General features: G+C 41.6%; 4 protein-coding genes across 4 annotated transcripts; all 4 read left to right on the top strand.

Annotated features, from left to right (window-relative positions):
* The first annotated feature begins 1,570 nt into the window (after window positions 1-1,570).
* On the top strand, window positions 1,571-2,952 carry LOC117564148 (uncharacterized). The gene is made up of 2 exons (XM_034242812.2): window positions 1,571-1,865; window positions 2,022-2,952. The coding sequence occupies exons 1-2, from the start codon at window positions 1,701-1,703 to the stop codon at window positions 2,790-2,792; spliced, it is 936 nt and encodes a 311-aa protein (XP_034098703.1). The 5' UTR covers window positions 1,571-1,700; the 3' UTR covers window positions 2,793-2,952.
* Window positions 2,953-3,421: 469 nt separating this feature from the next.
* LOC117565407 (endonuclease G, mitochondrial) lies at window positions 3,422-4,879 on the top strand. Its single transcript, XM_034244492.2, has 3 exons — window positions 3,422-3,645; window positions 3,708-4,523; window positions 4,771-4,879. Exons 1-2 carry the CDS (start codon window positions 3,481-3,483, stop codon window positions 4,494-4,496), a joined length of 954 nt encoding a protein of 317 aa, XP_034100383.1. The 5' UTR covers window positions 3,422-3,480; the 3' UTR covers window positions 4,497-4,523; window positions 4,771-4,879.
* Window positions 4,880-4,883: 4 nt separating this feature from the next.
* On the top strand, window positions 4,884-6,136 carry LOC117565406 (endonuclease G, mitochondrial). Its single transcript, XM_034244489.2, has 2 exons — window positions 4,884-5,072; window positions 5,134-6,136. The coding sequence occupies exons 1-2, from the start codon at window positions 4,884-4,886 to the stop codon at window positions 5,968-5,970; spliced, it is 1,026 nt and encodes a 341-aa protein (XP_034100380.1). The 3' UTR covers window positions 5,971-6,136.
* Window positions 6,137-6,257: 121 nt separating this feature from the next.
* Window positions 6,258-12,290, top strand: LOC117563745 (protein transport protein Sec24C). Its single transcript, XM_034242225.2, has 7 exons — window positions 6,258-6,925; window positions 7,270-8,343; window positions 8,408-8,858; window positions 9,227-9,342; window positions 9,404-10,271; window positions 10,334-11,124; window positions 11,188-12,290. Exons 1-7 carry the CDS (start codon window positions 6,704-6,706, stop codon window positions 11,326-11,328), a joined length of 3,663 nt encoding a protein of 1,220 aa, XP_034098116.2. The 5' UTR covers window positions 6,258-6,703; the 3' UTR covers window positions 11,329-12,290.
* Window positions 12,291-12,601: the final 311 nt, after the last annotated feature.

Genomic DNA, 12,601 nt, shown 5'->3' with positions numbered 1-12,601 from the left:
TGGGAAAGGGAATGAGAATCAAAATTCACACTGACGAAAGAATGAAGGACATTTTTCGAACAGTTCCAGACATTGTACAAAACATATACCTTAAAAAAGTACCTAATAAAGTTGTATTTTAATTTACTTTCGATTAATTTTGTAAGTCTTCTAAGCAGTATTTCAGAAAAGTTTTAAATATAATATTAACTAACGATAAATTTGAAAGAGAAGCAAAGTTCACACTGACGGAAGAATGAAGGGAAATTTTACGAAAAGTTCCAGACATTGAAATAAATGTATTCCTTTATAAAACTACCTAATAAAGTTCTAGTGTAATTTACTATCGATTAATTTTGTATGTCTTCTAGGCAGTGTTTCAGAAAAGTTTTAAATCTAATATTATGTAACTATAAATTAAAGTTCTAAATATAATTAAAACAAATTTAAAAGTAATATCTTTGTTTTTCATTTATTTTTTTACTTTTCCACCTATTTTGTATTATATTTTCGATTTAATTAAATAAACATTTAAAAATATTAATAATTTTATCGCTAATTTAACAATACCTCATACTTACAGAATTTTGGCAATCAAAACTTTAAACTGCAAAAATTGTGTTTGTTGATGTATAAACTAATGATTACAAAATCCACTATCGATATGTTTTTAGTGTGCTCACAAGCGGATTGTAACTGGCCAGAAAATTCGAAATTGGACTGCTTTGTGTGGTTGTCAATGGCTGAACTTTCATGGAAACTCGCTATACCCAATGGGCACAAAAGTTTTGACTTGAAAAGCGGAAAACTGTAAATCCGCAACTAACATTTTTAAGCATAACAAAGTGCGACGAGCTTCGTCGAATAAATCTTAACGCCGCTTTTTGGTTTAGTCAGCCATTGGACTAGTTCGCTGCTTATTATAAACTTGTGTCGGGTCAGTTTTGTAGGGAGCAGAGAGCTGAAGGGAAAGGAGGGTAAAGGAAGCGATGACTGCAACTTTTCCTATTGACTTAATGCAGTTGGCAAGTGTTTGGCACTAGATTCTCGCAGCAAGAAGCGAGGAACTTGCCACAAGACACGAAAACTTTCAAAATGGCTAAAAGCGATAACGTTTTCGTTTTGTGTTTCGCGTTGCCAGCAACTGACTCAATTAATGTAAACAATAGCATGACTTTATGATGTTTAATCACTGTAAGCTCTGTGAAAGCTTCTGAAGATGACTGAAAGCTTACAATGAATTTAAGAAGTAAGTTATGAAAATCTGAAAGATCAACAGCAATAAAGAATAAGTTACAGAAACTGCCAAAAAAAAAACATTCGTAATTAAAAAAGAGGACTTATAAATATATACATAAATTCTGGATGAGCCTGAACCTGTTAGCAAGCAGCTTACAAAATTAATCCATCATTTTGAATATATAGTGATTAAAAGTTGAAAGAACAGAGAAAACAAACTTGTAATTATATTTCATAAAAATGTAATGATAAAACAATTTTTAAAACATTCTAAAGCATTGCAATATAATTTCAGTAAGAGTAGTGTAATCAAAAGCTCTTTATGATTAATTTCAATTCTTGTTTATTTACAAGATTTCTTTGCCACAGTTCTCAAAACAAAACAAACCTCATTCAAATTTAAATACTTTATAAATTAAAATATAGAAATTTTTGTAAGTTAATTGGAAAATTACAGAGTGACCTCTATTGGAAATGTGGACATGGATATGCCCCTGAGTGGTAAATTAGCGATTGTCGCAGCCACAGCTGGAACTTTTTTTGCTTTAGGTGCTTATTATCAACATCAGCATGTGATACGCAACATCAAGAGGTTGGAACAGCGCAATCCACACGCCTATTTTATCAGGCGTAAGCTGTATGCGTTGGTAAGCAAATGTCCTTAAAGCCAGTCTGTCTGCCTGTCTGTCCGCTCATATAAACACTTCGATCTCTGGGGTTAGCCACAAAATTTGGGGAAAATACTCGAGAGGTCGTCTAGGCTTCATCATACGACATATTCAATAGCAATCCTTCTTTTGCAGCTGGATATATTCTATGTGCAATTTGGCAATGAGTTTTTCGAGGAGGATTGCGATGAATCGGAATCCCACCGCATGGGCGGAATAATGAAGTATGGATTTCCTAGCATGAATGAGATTAGCTTGAATGAGACGTACAATTTTGTGACATCATTCGATCGTCGCAACTCCGCGATACAATGGATGTGCGAACGTGTCGAACCCACAAGCTATACAAATAATCCCCTATCGCAATCCTCCCGTTACGGCCTCTCGGTACGACCTCGACCTTTGAATCACATGGCGGATGTGTCATTTCAACACTCGGAGGCGGCGCGTGTCTTCTTCATGGCGAATATTAAACCATTCTTGAATCGTGGCTTCAATGCACGCGTTTGGGAGAAATTACTGCTCTACATTCATGAGATGTCACAGAATTATGGCGATGTTTTTGTGTACACCGGTTCCATTTACTTGCCGCGCGAATTGAAGAGCAACAATTGGTATTTGGAATTTCAACCGGAAGATAACGCCATCATTGCAGTGCCCACGCATTTCTTCAAGATCGTCATTGTCGATCCGAAGGAGTTACATAGCACGCCTTATGCCGAGGCTTATGTGGTGCCCAATTCATCGATAAGCGATAACACCGAGCTGCGATCACTGCTCAGCGATGTCCGTGATATCGAGAATGCAACTGGTCTCAAATTCTTTGAGGGTCTCGATCGCAACTTTGTCAACACGCAAGTGACCAACCAGGGTCATGAGCCAGCCCTGGCAACTATCACCGATTAATCTGAGATATGTGATATGTGATCAGTTTGTCGCCTAAGTATTTTTATTTGATCTGCGGATTGTTTTTTTTTTGCGCGTACTATTATCGCTAGCTTAGTATTATTTAACGTTCGTAAATGCCTCGAAGTTAGTGACAAATATAAATTCGACAATTATTTAAGTTGTTGTGTGTTATTTCTTATGATATTTAATGGTGTCAACATCTTCCTCTTGAATGTAATCTGAAAATGTAATTCATATAATTTAATAATGAAATTATTTTAATTTTTTATTCTTACTTTTATGTACAATCTGTGTATTTTAACAATAAGTAAATTGTATAATTAATATTAAGTTAACAAAAGTATCAGTTATCCAATGAGCCATGCTATTAATGTAACAACTTTCAAGTTGCTTGGATTTATAAATATATATATACATTAGGTTGATAATTCACCTGATTAAATTGTTGATTTTAATATCTTAAAAAACATCAAGGTATTGTATCCTTTATTAGTTGAAATTCCGATTAACCATTTACTCAAATTGAATAAATTTGGATCACTCAATTACATACAACAGCAATACAAGAAACTACCCCCAGCGCCACCTAGTGTTCGTTGCTTGTATCCCACCCAGTAAGCATTGTGCGAGATGTTCACTAAAAATTTTTCGATTAAAATTACAGTTTATCGTATTTGTCAACTTTATGAGCCGCCCTTGGCTGCGCTTGACTCTGGGATGGGCGGTCTCTCTTCTAGGCTGCTTTGTGGCAGGCATTTACTTTCAACACTGGCATGCAACGCGTCAGTTGCGCCAATTGGTGCAACAAGATGCATACGCCTACTACATCAGTCCCCAAATATTCGATGCAGTAAGATAAAGCAACATAACTTACCATATTTTGTATTATATAGTATTTAATTTCTACTGCAGTTCTCGTTCTTTGCAACGCAAAATGAGCAAGTGCATCATGTGCGACGGATCATGAAGTATGGCTTTCCAGGGCTGGACGATGTGCGCATCTATAGCGACTTTGTGCTCTCTTACGATCGTCGCAATCGCATTGCCCATTGGGTCTGCGAGCATTTGCAGCAATCGACACTAGAGGGCGTGCCTGGTGTCAGCCGCGCCAGCGCCTCCTATCAGCCAGATCTAAGTGTTCCATCGACTTTTCGCGCCTCGCTCGCCGACTATCGGCATTCGGGTTTCGATCGAGGCCATCTGGCGGCAGCGGGCAATCATCGAAGTCAGCAATTGCATTGCAATGAGACTTTCTTTCTGACAAACATTGCACCTCAAATACATCAGGGCTTCAATAGCGGTGCCTGGAACAAGTTGGAGAACTATGTGCGTCAATTAACGCAGCGCTATGGCTCCGTTTACGTTTGCACTGGACCACTGTACAAGCCACGACCGACGCAGAACTCAAGCAAGTGGAGCCTGGAGTATCAGATGATTGGCTCCAATATGGTTGCTGTGCCCACGCATTTCTTTAAAGTCATCACAATTGAGTCGCGTCTGCCTTTGGGGAAACCCTACATGGAGGCCTATGTGCTCCCCAATGCTTCGATTCCGGAGAAACTCACATTGCGCGCTTTTCTCTGCGACATCCGAGAGATCGAACATTATGCAGGACTCAAGTTCTTTGATGGTTTGCGTAGGAGCATGCTCTTTGGCAGCAATTATCCCAGTAAATCACAAGTCTTTCGTGATTTTGCCTAGAATTCTACGTTGTAAATAAAAAGAATTGTAAGTTTACTGAACTTAACACTATATTTTTTTTCTATAGAAAAATTTTAATAAAAGTATATTGTCTAAATATTATGAAACTAAACTTGAATATTAAAAAGCCAAATAGCATTATAGATAACATGCTTCAGTGCATTATACTTTAGTGATAATTTAAAGTTTATAAATTTAATTTAAATAAGCTATAATATATTTATAAAACAGCTTCCAAAAGTAGGCGATGTCATTAATAATCTCTAATTTATAGGAAATTTGTCAAGAGCGAAAATTCTTTTGAAGACAAAATTACAAGTTAATAGGCGGAATTTTGATTCAAACTATATAAATAGCAGACAATATATTTGCATTATTTTAAGATTGATGTTTTATGAATACCAAATGGCTTTAATAGACGAGAATGCACAGCAATGTCTTTATTATGCGATGGCGGGTTTTATGGGATTTGTTTGTGGTGCCTACTATCAACAGGAGATGTCGATACGTCAACTCTTCGGCATGATCCGAAGCGATCCTAATATTTTCCACCAGCGCCAAAAGCTATATCCTATTGTAAGTACTCATCGTGCAAAGATATATTCTATAGTTTAATAAGTAAAATTACCATGTTTAGTTATCGACATTTAGAACCGATCATGAGGCACGACTTTGGAAGCGATCCACATGTGTTTCGGATAAAATTCGAAATTGTCTAATATTCTCGCTGTACGACAGCATTAGCTCGCTGCTTTTCGATAGGAAGCCACCAGTATATACACCTGATCTCTTGGATTTAATAAAATATGGATTGCCCAGCAACGAGAATCTGTATGTGCACAAGGATTACATTGTATCGCAGGACCTGCGTACCAATGCTCCCAAATGGATTTGCGAGCATTTGAGGGGAAACTTTCGCCGATTAACCACAGACGATGCCGAGGGGGATTCATTGCATCTGCGCTACAATGATGTCTTTGTGCTGAGCTGTGGAGGTACACGGCATTGCAAGGCCTTTCAACGTGAGATCTGGCGCAAATTGGAACAACACGTCACCCGAATGACGGAGAAATATGATTCGGTGTATGCCTACACCGGTCCAATGTATTTGCCCACTCGACGGCCGGGAGAGAATTGGTCGCTGGAATATCAAATTGTCGACTGGATACCGTTGCCAATGCCATCGCACTACTTCAAGATATTGATTATAGATCCCAAGATACCGGATAGTTCGCCGTATATGGAGGGCTATATCATTGATAATAAGAACACCACGACGAGCAGCAGCTGCGAACTGCAGCATCATTTGTGTGATATCGGGGAAATTGAGCGACATACGGGTCTGCGATTTTTCGAGGGAATGCAGTCGGTAGTGCGTTTCGAGAAGGAAAAGTGTAAAGCTGACAGGATAACGCGATTTCAGTATCTAAGTGAATCTTTTGATTCGCTGCATGACGCGTCGTTTCCAAACTAAAACTTCAAATCAAAAGCGCGCGCTGTTAATACTGTGCGCTGCTTAACAGTGTACGTTAATGTTAATTCAGCTGTAGGGCTCGATAGAATATCGATATATTGATAATAAATTTCATACTAGTGAACTTTTCTTTTAAATAATCGTATTAATAAATTGTTTTAATATATGTAACTGCATTGAGTTGTTTGTCAATTTAAATAGTTAAGATACATTTTTAGTTTAGCTTCAACTCAATCTAAATTTCTAAATGTTTTGAAATTTGATTTTAAACAACAGTTTTGTCAAGAAAGCTGTGTGACCATAGTTAAAGTATTTGGTTCATAAAAGCTTCAACTATCAACTTGGTGCGTATATTGCGGTATTTATTGTCGTAAATTAGTATGTTTTGAGGAGTGCAGCTACGGTTACGCTATATGCGACAACTTTACGTGGCAAAGCAACAAAAAAAATAAGCAGCAGAAAAAAATCGAATTAGCGGACTGACGTGGAAGTTCGTTTTCGTTTTGCGTTTGGTATTTGTGTAATTAACTGCATTTAGCGAATAGTATTGCACAAGTGCAGCTAGCCAATCGTTTCGTATTTGTTGCAACAAGGGGAACACGGGAACGGTAAACGGCGAACCCCGAACTTTGAGCTAACAAAATCTCGAGTGTGTTGTGTGAAAGTTGTTGCTACGTTTGTTGTTTTATGTGCTCAATTTGAGAGAGAAAGCAAATTACAAAACACAAAAGCGATGAATCCGAATATGTATGGCCCACCGCCCACGCAACAATTCCAGCCGCAGCCACAACCACAATATGCACAGCCACCGCAGCAAGCTTGGCCACCACAACAGCAGCAGCCGCCGCTTCAGCCACCACAGCAGCAGCCGCCGACGTCGCTGCCACAACAACAATATGGAGCTCCAGTGACGTCCGCTCAACAGCAGCCCTATGTGAATGGCAACTATCAGCAGGTGAGTGAGAGAGCACATAAAAGCTTAATTTGTTGAGCCTGCGAGAGAGCTTTGAGAGTCCAATTGTAATTGATCTGCGGATAATATAGCTGCTTGGCAACGGAAACGGAATGCAATTCCCCGATCGAGTTTCTCATTCTATGTGTCATTAATCAGCTGCTGCGCTCTAAATCTTATTCATAACTCCAAAGCATTGATAATTGTTTTGTTTTTGTTTTCTATGCATAAGAAAGAGGTCAACTGACAACTCGTTATGTATGTTTCTGATAAGAACGCACACATAATTGAATTGATTTAGCATGTACACTATATTTCCATCTCTTTCTGTCTGTATATTTGTTTAGTTGGCCACGTCGATGAGCGGCTTAAGTGTGAGTGGCAATCCCCTGAAGCCTGCGCAACCGCCGCTGCCTCTTGGATCAGCAACTGCTGCTGTTGCAGGACCTCCGCCGCCGGCTGCATTTAATCAATTCAATGCGAACGCTGCGCAGCCGCCGCCAACGTCGCAGCCAAACTACAACAACAACAATGCCTATGCGGCAGCTTATGCAAACGGCTCAACCACGGCACCCTCGCCTGCTCCAGCTGCTGCTCCTCCACCAGCACAGGCTCCACCCGTATCAGCTGCGCCGCCAGCTGCGTTGTATCCGCCCACATCCGCAGCAGCAACTCCCGGATTACAGCCACAGAGCGTGCCCGGTGGCATGTCCCAGATGACATTAAACAGCGCCAATTTGGCTGGTTTGCCGCATATGCCGCCACCAAAGTCAGCGACTCCTGACCACCAGCTGCCACGTCCAGCAGGTGGCGCACAACCTCCAGCTCCGGCAGCTTTTGGCAGACCTCCGCAGCCGCCCGTAAGCGGAGCCCCAACTCCGTTCACGCAACCTGGTTTGCCACCACAGCCTGGCATGCCACATCAACCGGCACAGCCTGGTCTACCGCCTCAACCTGGCATGCCCCATCAACCTGGCATGCCGCCACAGCCTCATCAACCCCTGCAGCCTGGTCTGCCTCCATTACCCGGCATGCCACCTCAACCAGGAATGCCTCATCAACCTCCGCAGCCTGGTCTGCCTCATCAACCGCCGCAGCCTGGTCTGCCTCCATTACCAGGCATGCAGCCTCAGCCTGGCATGCCGCCTCATCCGGGAATGCCACCACAGCCAGGTATGTCTGGTCTGCCACCACAGCCCGGCATGCCACCACAACCCGGCATGCCACCACAGCCTGGTATGCCTCCAGCGCCGTCACAATTTGGCGCTGCACCACCGCAAGCTCAAGGCTTTGTGCCTGGTTATGGACAACAGCCCATACCGGGCTATCCGCCGCAGCCAGGACAGCAGCCCATGCCCGGCTATCCACCACAACCGGGCAGCTATCCCGGCCAACCCGGTGCCGGCCGTCCTGGCTACAATGTAAGCAACTAATATTAAAACAACATCCAACATTTACTCATTTTTATTTTACTCTGCTTTGCAGCAACCTCCCATGCCTGGTGGCTATCAACAAGCGCCAGCGCAGCGTCGTTTAGATCCCGATCAGATGCCGAATCCCATTCAAGTGATGATCGAGAATCAAACAAATGCAGGCGGTCCATTTGTCACCAATCAGCCGGGACTTTTGCCTCCGCTCGTTACCACCAAGTTTGTGGTTCACGATCAAGGCAACTCGTCGCCACGCTTCATGCGCTCTTCGCTCTACTGCATACCCAATACGGGTGATTTGCTGAAGACAACAGCGCTACCGCTGACCCTCAACATTTCGCCGTTTGCTGCTGTCGCTCAGGGTGAAATGGAGCCACCGATTGTCAACTTTGGTGACATCGGTCCCATTCGTTGCAATCGCTGCAAGGCTTACATGTCGCCCAACATGCAGTTTGTGGACGCAGGTCGACGATTCCAGTGCCTTATGTGCAAGGTGACTACGGAGGGTAAGTTTCAAAGTTGAAAGTACTCTATAATTAGAATTAAATTATAGCCCTTGTTGCATATGGAATTTGAATTACTCTTCGAATAGGTTCATAAATTATAGGTTGCTTGAAAATTTTGGTATTCATATAGAATTTTTATGCATATAACTTAGATATTCCATCAAGAATTATCTTGTACCCTCCGATTACATTCTATTGTAGGTTTCAAATTTTAGTCGATACAAAATTCTTGTTTTATTTTATTTTTTCCTATTTTAATAACCATTCAAGTGTTTATTTTTTACATTTAAATATTCGCTTAAAAAATGTATTTCTTTTATAATTTAATATTTTAATAACTTTCTACATATTTTTAATTTTGTTTGAAGTTCATCCCGACTACTATCAGCATTTGGATCACACCGGACAGCGTGTGGACAAGCTGGAGCGTCCAGAGCTGCTGCTGGGCACCTACGAATTTCTGGCCACGAAGGATTACTGTCGCGTAAGTGAATTTAAGCATATCTATACAGAACCCTCTTTTAATTTGATGATTTACTTTGTAGAACAATGTGCCTCCCGAGGTGCCAGCGTTTATTTTCGTCATTGACGTCTCGTATAATACAATCAAATCGGGTTTGGTGCATTTGCTGTGCTCACAGATCAAGAATATACTCAAGCATTTGCCGGTGGATCAGGGACAGGATAAATCAAAGGTGCGCGTCGGTTTCATCACCTACAACAGCACCGTGCATTTCTACAACATTAAGAGCAGCTTGGCCCAGCCTCAAATGATGGTTGTGGGCGATGTGCAAGAGATGTTTATGCCGCTGCTGGATGGTTTCCTTTGCCATCCTGAGGAATCTGCAGCAGTGATCGATGCACTCATGGAGGAAATACCACGCATGTTTGTGGACACCAAGGAGACAGAAACCATACTCTATCCGGCCATACAGGCGGGTCTCGAAGCGCTCAAGGCATCGAATACTTCGGGCAAACTGTTGGTCTTCAATTCAACGCTGCCAATTGCCGAAGCGCCGGGCAAACTGAAGAATCGCGATGATCGCAAATTGCTGGGCACGGACAAGGAAAAGACGGTGCTGACGCCACAGACGACGGCCTACAATACGCTGGGACAGGAGTGTGTGCAGCATGGTTGCTCGGTGGATCTGTTTCTGTTCAATAACGCGTACATTGATATTGCAACCATTGGCCAAGTGTCGCGTCTAACTGGTGGCGAGGTCTTCAAGTACACCTACTTCCAGGCAGAGCTTGATGGCAAGCGACTGATCGAGGATATCATTAAGAACGTGTCGCGTCCCATTGCTTTCGATGCAGTGATGCGAGTGCGCACCTCGGCGGGCGTTCGACCCACTGAGTTCTATGGCCACTTCTTCATGACAAACACCACGGACGTGGAGTTGGCCAGCATTGGTAAGTTATAAATGAAGTGTGTCGTTTCTCAAATGATGCTAATTGCATTCTTTATACTTTAGATGCCACCAAATCGATCAGCATTGAGATTAAGCATGACGACAAGCTGCCGCCAGAGGAAAATGTCTATATACAGGTTGCTCTGTTGTATACCTCGTGCAGCGGACAGCGCAGATTGCGTATTTTGAATCTGGCACTGCGCGTCACAGTCACCATTGCGGATGTGTTCAAGAGCTGCGATCTGGACGCCATAATGCTGTTCTTTGCCAAGCAGGCGTGCTTCAAACTGATGGAGCACACACCCAAACAGGTCAAGGACAATCTGATACAGCGTTCGGCACAGATTTTGGCCTGCTATCGCAAGCATTGCACATCGCCCACATCAGCGGGTCAACTGATTCTCCCCGAGTGCCTCAAACTGTTGCCTCTCTACGCGTCTTGTTTGCTGAAAAACGATGCCATCTCTGGCGGCTCCGATATGACATTGGATGATCGGTCGTATGTCATTCAATTTGTATTGGCCATGGATCTGAATATGTCTGTCAACTATCTGTATCCACGCTTCATTCCCATCCACAATGTGGAGCCCGACGACACGTCGTTACCAACGCCAGTGCGTTGCACCCACGAAAAGATAACCGAGGATGGTGCCTACATATTAGAGAACGGTGTGCACTTGTTCATCTGGCTGGGACAAGCGCTGTCGCAGAGTGTGGTGCAGGCACTGTTTGGTGTCCAGTGCACGCAGCAGGTTAATGCCGAGCGATTTGCCATCACTGGCGATACTCCGTTGGCGCGTCGCGTTACCGATATCATTGATCAGATTATGGAGGAGCGTACGCGCTACATGAGGGTAAGCTTTTGGGATTTGATGAGAACTGTATAATTTCTGATTACTAATTTTACTGTTTCGCAGATTACCTGTGTGAGGCAGAACGATAAGCTGGAGAGCGTATTCCGTCATTTCCTGATCGAGGATCGTGGCACAGACGGCTCGGCTAGCTATGTGGACTTCTTGTGCCACATGCACAAGGAGATCAAGGATCTGTTAAGTTAGCACGTAGGCTACACGTACAAACTGCCGGCAAACACATCAGCAGCCGCTGCCACTGAGGAGCGCTGGTCCAGGAGCTACTCTCAGAATCGGGCACGCATGCGTCGCCTCTCGCTGAACAGCCGGCGGTTTAGATGAGCATAGTTCTTAGCATAAAACAGAGAAAAAGATAGACAGAGAAGGAGATAGTGTGTTTGTGTGTGTGCAGAGCGATAGAGCTGAGAGGAGAGAGAGCACTTCAATTAATTATATACACATATATATACATCTATAAAGATACATACTTATAATAGCTGCGACTTCATTTCGAGCGTTACAAATCTTCCATTATTTTTATTAAACTTTTCATATTTTGCATGTTTTTTCTTTAGTTTTTATCTATCAATCTTGAGAGTACTCGATTGACCGATATGATATCATCATCAAACTCTATATTGTAGTATATGTGTATTTGTTGTTCTTCTTTGTGTGCTGTGTGTATTTCTGCGCTGCGAAAACATTTGTTAAACGAGCAACTGCAATTAGACCAATATCAATTTTGTTTCCATCACACTTTTTGGCTTCAAATTTCCCACATATTTTTAATGCAATTAAAAAATTCCCCTTAGTTAAAAACGAAAGTGAATTAGGCCTGAGGCATTGAAGTTTGTAAACCCTGTAAAAGGTGTCGAAAGTTCTATATTTATCTGTAGCAATCCCCATTTACGATATGTAGCAAAAGATTCCATCATTATAATAAAAGTGAAAACGAAAAAAAAAAAAAATCAAGACAAAATGATATTTGCATGAACTATAAGTTAGTTTTGTGGCTTAACTTTACTCCTGTGTAACCTTAACTATTTGTGTTTCCTGTGAGAGTTATGTTTACTGTATTTGGTATATGCAATTCCCTCTCCCCTCACTACTCCCATGTGCAAAATCATTTAATTATTATAAATAATAAAAAACTTTATTAAAAAATTAAACAGCATCGTTTTTTTGTATTCAAAATGTTCAATAATAGGCAACTAATTGGATTTTCGAAAGAAACGAAATGTATATTGTTTTGCTTTCCGAAATAAAAATTCAGAATACGATTTTTCCATTTAAAGTTATACATTTTTTATATATTTCAAAACTATTTCAAATGAGTCTAATAATAATACCGCGAAAGTCTTGTAGAATTTGGAGTCTTTGTCGGTATTAGAAATAAAAAGATTTAATAGATAAAAATATTTGGATAAAGGATTTATATTTTCGAACCCGACTTGACAGCATAGTCATAATTACTACACAT

The sequence above is a fragment of the Drosophila albomicans genome, chromosome 2L, assembly GCF_009650485.2.
Source record: "Drosophila albomicans strain 15112-1751.03 chromosome 2L, ASM965048v2, whole genome shotgun sequence".
Classification (NCBI taxonomy): domain Eukaryota; kingdom Metazoa; phylum Arthropoda; class Insecta; order Diptera; family Drosophilidae; genus Drosophila; species Drosophila albomicans.
This window is presented reverse-complemented; position numbering and strand designations above follow the sequence as displayed.

Excerpts from the sequence above, each read along its gene's own strand:
- LOC117565406 (XM_034244489.2), top strand. The coding sequence starts at position 4,884 with ATGTTTTATGAATACCAAATGGCTTTAATAGACGAGAATGCACAGCAA. Across the intron at positions 5,073-5,133 it reads GCCAAAAGCTATATCCTATT|TTATCGACATTTAGAACCGA; the intron begins GTAAGTACTCAT and ends TACCATGTTTAG.
- LOC117564148 (XM_034242812.2), top strand. The coding sequence starts at position 1,701 with ATGGATATGCCCCTGAGTGGTAAATTAGCGATTGTCGCAGCCACAGCT. Across the intron at positions 1,866-2,021 it reads GGCGTAAGCTGTATGCGTTG|CTGGATATATTCTATGTGCA; the intron begins GTAAGCAAATGT and ends CTTCTTTTGCAG.
- LOC117565407 (XM_034244492.2), top strand. The coding sequence starts at position 3,481 with ATGAGCCGCCCTTGGCTGCGCTTGACTCTGGGATGGGCGGTCTCTCTT. Across the intron at positions 3,646-3,707 it reads GTCCCCAAATATTCGATGCA|TTCTCGTTCTTTGCAACGCA; the intron begins GTAAGATAAAGC and ends TTTCTACTGCAG.
- LOC117563745 (XM_034242225.2), top strand. The coding sequence starts at position 6,704 with ATGAATCCGAATATGTATGGCCCACCGCCCACGCAACAATTCCAGCCG. Across the intron at positions 6,926-7,269 it reads TGAATGGCAACTATCAGCAG|TTGGCCACGTCGATGAGCGG; the intron begins GTGAGTGAGAGA and ends ATATTTGTTTAG. Across the intron at positions 8,344-8,407 it reads CCGGCCGTCCTGGCTACAAT|CAACCTCCCATGCCTGGTGG; the intron begins GTAAGCAACTAA and ends TCTGCTTTGCAG.